This window comes from Chinchilla lanigera, unplaced genomic scaffold (genome assembly GCF_000276665.1).
Source record: "Chinchilla lanigera isolate Chin_1 unplaced genomic scaffold, ChiLan1.0 scaffold00106, whole genome shotgun sequence".
Classification (NCBI taxonomy): Eukaryota; Metazoa; Chordata; class Mammalia; order Rodentia; family Chinchillidae; genus Chinchilla; species Chinchilla lanigera.
Window position 1 is genome coordinate 996,638 of NW_004955507.1, and position 8,363 is coordinate 1,005,000.

The 8,363-nt window shown below is 36.5% G+C and overlaps 1 protein-coding gene across 2 annotated transcripts in view; it reads left to right on the forward strand.

Annotated features, from left to right (window-relative positions):
• The window catches only part of Hells (helicase, lymphoid-specific), a 39,464-nt gene that overhangs the window by 1,249 nt on the left and 29,852 nt on the right, over positions 1–8,363 (forward strand). For both annotated transcript variants that reach the window (XM_005407530.2, XM_013506206.1), the window contains exons 3-4: positions 5,439–5,561; positions 7,666–7,722. In XM_005407530.2, the coding sequence (XP_005407587.1) occupies positions 5,439–5,561; positions 7,666–7,722 (180 nt within the window). The remainder of the gene's footprint in view (positions 1–5,438; positions 5,562–7,665; positions 7,723–8,363) is intronic.

An 8,363-nucleotide genomic window follows, 5' to 3' on the forward strand; every position in this document is an offset into this window, starting at 1 on the left:
CCGCTGAGCTAAATCCCCAGCCCGTTTTTTGTCTTTTTGAGACAGGGTCTCCCTGTGCAGTGCTGGCTGGCCTTGAGCTCACTTTGTAGCCCAGGCTGATCTCAAACTAGCAAAGATCGTCCTGCCTTAGCCTCCCAAGTGGCAAACACTGATCTTTAAAACCTGTAGTCGAAATGTGCTAGACAGAAGGTAGACGTTAATATTAATCAGAGGTTTGGCTGGAATCCAGGTCTCGTGACATCTTCCTAGTTTGGTTGCTTTCCACCTAAGTGATCAACTTTTTTTTGTTGTTTTTTGGATATTGTTATATAAAACAAATGAACTTTTAAAACTACAGTCACAAAGATAATATACAAATACTTATTTCCTGTAAGAAAATCAAAACAATGCAGAACTATACAGAGAGTAAGATTTCTTTTCTTAGCCTTCCCATTTGACATTTATGCCCAGAGTAAGCACTTGTTAGCAGTTTTGTTTTCTATTTCCAGAAAGTTCCCTTTGCATATAAACATATGGTTTGCAGATTAACCGTTAGAAGATCCTCACATAGGTCCAGGTATCAGGAAAAGTACCAGGTGCTCATTCTGTGAGTACCACGGAATCCAGGGACTTGTCTGGCTCATACATGACTGTGGCTCAGAACCTTGCAGAGTGCCTGGAATATTCACCGCAGGCTCAAGATTTGAGAATGAGTGACTGCAGATTTGAGTCATATAACAGGTTACTTTTTTATTTTAGAAAATACTGATGTCTGCTTACATTATAATTTCTTTGGGACTATTGCCATTTTCTTCCTCATTTAAACTAAAACTTTACTTTTTAAATTTTGGTTTCTTTTTTAAAATTTTATTTGAAGGAGAAAAAAAGTAAAACAATTTCAAAACAATAATAGGAGAGTAACAAAGGTTAATGGATTACATATCATTACCTTTAAATTAATTACTCAGCACAAAAGTATATGCATTTAATTGTGTAAACAATACTAGCAAAAACCTTTCTTTTCAATGAACTAAGAGAAATTAGTAGTATAACGATCTTTAACTGTCTTGTGTGTATATATGTGTGTGTGTGTGTATATATATATATATATTTGTTTTTTTAATTTTTTGCTTTTCTCTTCCTTCTTTGCTTCTTTTCCCCATCCCAGTTTCTCTTTCCTTTTCAACAGTTTCTTCCCATTTTACAATATCTATTGTACATTTTGGTTATTTACTCTTTCAGCTTCTCGCACCAGGGAGACAATACGATATTTACACATGTGAGACTGGTTTATTTCACCTATGAGTATGGTCTCACGTTGCATCCATTTACCTATAAAAGTCTGCAGTTTATCCTTCTTTATGGCTGAGTAGTTGTTCCAGTGTATAGAAAGACCACACCTTTTTTATCCATTCCTCAATTGATGGCATTTGTGTTTCCAACAGAAATCAAACTCAGGACCTTGTGCTTGCCAGGCCAATGCTGTGCTGCTGAACATATATCCTCGGCCCAGCAATTTTTAATGAATGACATTTTTAAGCTTGTAAACAAATATTTTATAATCAATATTAAATTTATTGGAATTGTTAGGGTTGAGGGAGAGGCATGCCACCTATAGATTTTAAAATTATGTATCATAGCTGGGCGTGGGGGCTCACGCCTGTAATCCCAGCACTCAGGAGGCTGAGGCAGGAGGACTGTTGGGAGTTTGAGGCCAGCCTGGGCTACAGAGTGAGCTCAAGGCCAGCCTGAACTGCGTAGTCAGACCTGTCTCAAAACGACCAAAAAAAATTATGCATCATAGAACTAAAGAGTAACTTTTTTTTTTTTTTTTTTTTTTGTTTTTTGGTTTTTCCCCCGGTACCGGGAACCGAACTCACGACCTTGCGCTTGCCAGGCAGGCGCTTTTGCCGCTGAGCTAAATCCCCAGCCAAGAGTAACTATTTTTTGTAGTACTGGTGACTGAACCTAGGACCTTTATGCTGAGCTACTTTGTCAGCCCTTTTAAATTTTTTTTTTTTTTTTTTTTTAGACAAGGTCATGCCTAGCTACTAAAGAGTAATTTTAAATCCACATTAAATATTTACATAAAAAAAGTATATAGTTCTTTTCATTATGAATAATACAAATGTGTAGTTTTCTCAAAAGTAGGCTTGTGGTCCATTTCTTACTTTGTCTCTTTATGTGTAGGTATTGAAATATTTGGTGAATTTTTGCACTTGAGTCATAAAAAGTTACTGCTGAAGTGACTAGAAAATTCTTTCAAAGACTTCTTATTTGAGATTTAAAAACATTTCTCTGGAGATCAAAAAACCTTAAAGCCTCTAAGGGAACAACATATTTATGGGCATATATTTAGAAATACAAAGAGAAATAGCTATCTTAAATTCCTTGATGAGAAGCCTTTAACCTTTGTGAAAAGCCTGGACATTGACTTTGTGATTCAGTTATTTCGTATGACTTTTCACCTGCATTTCCCTTTAAAAGAAGTCATTGTTAGATTTAGGAGTATCATTGTTGCCTTTGAAGTAGGGAGGAGGAAGGTTAAAATTGAAGATTTCTTGGAAAGGTAAAAGTGATTCATACAATACAATATTGTGTATAAACTAAAGTAGAACTTCAAAACAGCTGGAACTGATGTTAAAAGATACTAAGGTAGACAGTGGCGCTTTCAGCTCTGAGTGTTCTTTATATACTGGTGAGTTCTACCCACCAACATGTGTTCTGGTCAGTGCTTTCCACAGGTAGAGGTGAGTTTACTACTGTATAATAAACTGCTGAATCAGAGAGAGAAATGTTACAAGCATATAATTCCAGCACCTTGGGAGGCTGTTATAGTAGGATGGCAGTTAGAGCCCAGCCTGGGCAGTTTAGCTGCTTAGCAAGACCTTGTCTGAAAATAAGAAATAAGGGGCTGGGACTATAGCTAAATCAGAAGGCAGGCCCTAGCTTCGATCCCCAATACCACAATAATAATGATGATGATAGGAATAACTTAAGATATTGCAGATTCGATTGTAAGATTAATCATTGGTATAGTTTAATTATATATCATAATGATATCTTAAATCTTTAATTGCTTTTAACATAAATGGTAATTTATTCTGAATAGGATTTAAAGTACTAATGGCTATATGTAAATTAAAGCCCAGATGTATTAAGGGTTTCATTCCGTAACTCTTCTTTAGTTTTGAAACAGGGCCTGAGTTGCTTAATTGCCCAGGCTGGGCTTTGAATATGTAATCCTCTTGCCTCAGTCTTGTAGAGTGCTGGGATTATAGGCACATGCCACCACACCTGATGACTAAAGTATTTTTTGACATTTAACTTTCCTGTAGTGAGCATAAATTACTTAGATACTTAACAGTTGTCGTTGGCTTTGTAATAGAAATTACATTGAAAGAAAACTAGAGTGACATTTAGGAAGACATAAGTCCATAAGAGTAATATCTTAGACATCACAAACTAAATTAGCAAAAACCACTCAAAGTATAATTTACAAGATGGAGGAGGGACATTTAGAATTTGGAAATAAAGCTGGGCCTGGTGGCACATGCCTGTAATCCCAGCGCTGGGGGGAAAGGGGCGGAGGCAGGAGGATTGTTGTGAGTTCAAGACCAGCCTGAACTGCATAGTGAGACCCTGTGTCAAAAAGACCCCCCCAAAAAAATTTGGAAATAAATTCATACCTTCCCATCATCTGTGTCTTATCCATCCTTCCTCCTGGGGGTGCATCTTGCCCTGGCTCATGCTAGGTATGTGCTGTAAGATTCCTCTAATTTGAAATCACCAGTTGTAAGACGGGACAATTAGTGCTTTTTAGGGAATTGTCTTTGTTTTTTTCCTTTTCATTGTTTTGGTTGAAAAGTAGGTGGCTTAGTGTAGTTGAAAAGCAAGATAGTAGGAATCTACCACAGAACAGCTGGATAACCTTAATAAAGTATCAAAAGTTTCTCTAGACTGTATAAAAATGAGAAACTTGTATTACCAAATCTATAAAGGTCTCTTTAATTTTATAGTTACTTAATTAGGATTTTTAGTTCAGTTGCAGAGACTCATATTAATGGAGGAATTTATACCATAACTGATAACATTTTTTATCTCATCTGACCTCATTTATCTGTCCTTTAGACAGTACAGGTTTTACCTGTTTCTTGAAATCCGACTTCTTAGATTTTAGCAATTTGAATTTTTCAGGATATATGGATCTGCTATAGAATTTAGTATTGAATATAAGACTGTGTTGTTTTCATGAGACAGCTCTCAATAAGTTGTTCAGGCTGGGCTTGAGCTTGAGGTTGTGATCCTCCTGCCTTAGCTTCCAAAGTAGCTGGAATTATAGGCATCTGCCACCATTCATGGCTTGTGTGTCTTTAAATACTTAGTATTTTCATGCCAGATATAGTGGCGCATGCTGGGAGGCTGAGGCAGGAGGATCATTTCGAGTTCGAGCCAGCCTGGACTACAAAGTGAGCTCAAGGCCAGCCTGAACTGCATAACAAGACCCTGTTTCAAAAAGACAAAACAAAAAAAAACAACCAACTCAGTATTTTCAGATTATTAATGTCATTTCATCTGTGGTAAAATTCAGTCTTCCTGTGTTCCTCTACTCAAGAATTTGAAATTCATGTGGATTAGGAATGCGTTTATTGATAGGTATTAAGGAACTTACATTTAAAGGGATAATACTATAGTTCTCAATCCTACATACTTGTTAGAGTCATTAATTCCTCTTATCACCTCTGTCCTGATCTAGATAGTTTGAATGTTTGTGTGTGTGCCCATGCATACATACACACATCCTTTCTTAGGAGAAAATGTAAAAGTTACATATACCATAGCTTTAGTAGGTAAATTCAACTCTTACTTGACTCATGTTAGCCTACTGTAATGATTTGCATGGAATTTTCAGTTGACATGTTTTCTGTCTTGTGCCTTCCATTATTCTTTTCAACTATTTACCTTTTTTCTCAGTGTGATTTTAAAGAAGTTTCCTTCCCCGCCACTAGACTATTTTAAACACCTAGAAATTACTGGATGAATACATGCTGTATTATAGTAATGTGGAAAGCAGAGGTTTGTAATAAAGTATATAGAAGTGAAAGATAAAGGTACCAAAGAAGAAAAAGCTAAAGGGTATAGGTCAAAGCTTTGGAGCAAACAATTCTAGGGAAGGGGAGGGGGATAAGAAATCAATATGTTGAATATTTTAACAACACAGTTTTAAAATTCTAAAAGTAGATATGCTAGCCCCTATTAGCCAGTCTTTTTAAAAAATTCATTTGTTTTATTTTTTTAAAACTAAACTATCTTTAGTCAGTTAATCTTGTAAGAATCTTTTTTCATTATTTTTAGGAATTATTTTAAACCCAAAGAGTGTTTAGCCATTTTTATTAAGCCTTATTCAAGAAAATCAGTGAGACTCTTTAAGTAATTATAGGAAATTTCTCTTTGGATAGGCCCGCATGTCTTGGGACAGAGAGTCTACGGAAATTCGGTATCGAAGACTTCAACATTTACTTGAAAAGAGTAATATCTACTCCAAATTTTTATTGACTAAAATGGAGCAGCAGCAGTTAGAGGTATGTATATGTAAATTAAAACTTAAAAGGACTGGGTGAAGTTCAGTGGTAGGGCAGTTGCCTACCATGTGCAAGACCGTGGGCTCCATTCCCCATTGTGGCCAAAAAAAATCTTTTTTCTGTAGTTGTTTGTTTCTTGTTTTGTTTTTTGAGACAGGGTCTTGCTATGTAGTTTAGGCTGGCCTTGAACTCTATGTAGCCCAGGCTGGTCTTGAAGTTGGCACAATCCTCCTGCCTCAGCCTCCAGAGTGCGCCACCAGGCTTGGCAGTATTTTTTTTTTTTTCCTTGAGGCAACTTACAGTTATCCATTGCCGTCTGGCTTTTTTTTTATTTTTTATTTTTTATTTTTTTTGTTTTTCGTTTTTCTTCTGGTACCAGGAATCGAACTCACGACCTTGCACTTGCCAGGCAGGTGCTTTTGCCACTGAGCTAAATCCCCATCCCCTGGCTTATTATTTCTGACAAGCCAAAGTCCTTAAAATGCTTGTAAGAGTCTCAGCAATTTGACTGTCTAGCACAACCCCATTACCCTTTAGATTTCTTCCCAGTTGTTTTTGCCTTTCAGCTTTTGCCCTGGCAGTTTTGTGCCCCAAGATATTTGTAAGCATGCCTTGGCTTAAACATTAATCTCAATAAGATGTGAAGTGCTCTGCCAACCTTAAATGAAATTACTAAAACTCATATTATCATATATTATACCCCACACACACACACACATACACATGGGGATTGAACCCAGGGCCTTGCACTGAGATGCATCCTAGCCCCTTTTTAAATTTTGAGACTGGAGGGTCTTGGCTAACTTTCCCAGGCTGGGCTCAAAATTGTGATCCTTCTACCTTAGTTTCCCAGAGTTCTGGGACTTAAAATTATTGACTCTTGATCTGCTTTGCCTTATGCTCTTCCTATTGCACTATCATGTGATATATTTTATTATTTGTTATTTTGGTAATGATAGAACTCCTGCAAACTGTGGGCTACAATAAATCACTATATTCTCATCGCCTGTTAACAGTTATTAATTGAGATTTTACTACATTTATCCCCATTTTCCTTTTTTGGAACCCTTTTTAAATCTTTGTATTGTGAAATAAAACCCAAAACAAACATGTACTTAATGAGTTAAAAGGCAAATACAATTTTAATCACTTTTTAGAAAAGATGAATTGTATCCTTTGTGTCTTGTTTTTAAAATTTAAGGTATATCTCTAAAAGCTTTTATCTAGGAATAACTTTGTCTCCCTTTTGAATATTCTACTTGACGCCTTGTATTTAGGACTTTTTACATTCCCTGAGGGAATATGAAGTATTACCTTTTTCCTGACCTGTTGGGAGCATGGGAGATTGCCGTACCTGTTTCTTTCTTTCTTTTTTTTTTTTTTTTTCCGGTACCAGGGATCAAACTCACGACCTTGCGCTTGCCAGGCAGGCGCTGTGCCGCTGAGCTAAATCCCCAGCCCCTACCTGTTTCATTCTAGTAGCTGTTTTCCTGCCTTTGCTTTCCTTACACTCATGCCTTTATCACTGTTTAGTCTAAAGACTGTAGCTTTCTTCCTTTTTTTTTTTTTTTTTTTTTTGTCTTTTTGAAACAGGGTTTCACTATGCAGTTCAGGCTGGCCTTGAACTCACACTGATCCTCCTGCCTCAGCCTCCTGACTGCTATGATTATAAGCGTGAGCCACCACTTCCAACAAGACTGTAACTTTCTCTTTGTCCTCTTTGGTCCTTCACACTGAAAATACTAGCAGTTCTCAGTTTCAATTCTGTGTCTTTAGTGCAAAGAGATTTGGCTTCTGTTTGGATTCTCTCTGCTTTACTTGTTCTTACCTTTAGGCAGTAAGTTGGGCAGTCAGAAGAATTGATCTCATTTCCCTTTTGTCAGTGTTTACTTTGAAAAATCACTGTTTAATATATTTTATCTGGATGTTTCTTGTGACAGGAGGGTAAATCTTTGTTCCCTTTTATTCCATAAAGACTTGAGGCACAAGTTTTCTTTGTTTTTTAGCTGAGTATTTTTCATCGTGAAAGTAGTTTTTTGAGTTGAGATGCATGTTTTATATATCATATTCCCCATTAAGATACTAAGAAACAGTTATCTTACAGGAACAGAAGAAGAAAGAGAGATTGGAGAGAAAAAAGGAATCTCTAAAAGTTGCGAAGGTAATACCACAAATTAGAATTACTATTATTTTAGTGCTAGAGATTGAATTCTGGGCCTTGTGCATGTGAAGCACATGCCAGTGAACTATACCTCCAGCCCTTACATATATTTTTATGTTACCTTAATTATTGTAGAAATTTTATTGTGTTCTTTTTATTTCATTTGCATACCTTTGTTACAAGCTCCATAGATGTGTTTAGTATTTGTTTCTCAGTATTTAAGAAATGTAAGGAAAGCCAAAATATGACCCCTTCATATTCTATTTCTTTGGACTATTTTTCATTATTACCAAATTTGATAGACTTGGACAGAAACTATAAATTTTTTTTTTTGTCTTTTTGAAACAGGGTCTTGCTATGCAATTCAGGCAGTCTCTGAGCTCACTTTGTAACCCAGGCTGGCCTTGAACTGGCAAGGATCCTCCTGCCTTAGCCTCCTGAGTGCTGGGATTATAGGCGTGTTCCACCACCCCCCACCACCACCACCCCCGCTAAATTTTGTATTTCAGGATATAGTTTATAATTAGTCAGCTCTTTTGGAGACTGTAATAAACAGTTGTGTTAATGAAAAAAGAAGTAAAGGGTATATTTGTTAGGTTCTTTATGTTAGATGTTCTATATGTGCCTCCTCTCGCTTAATT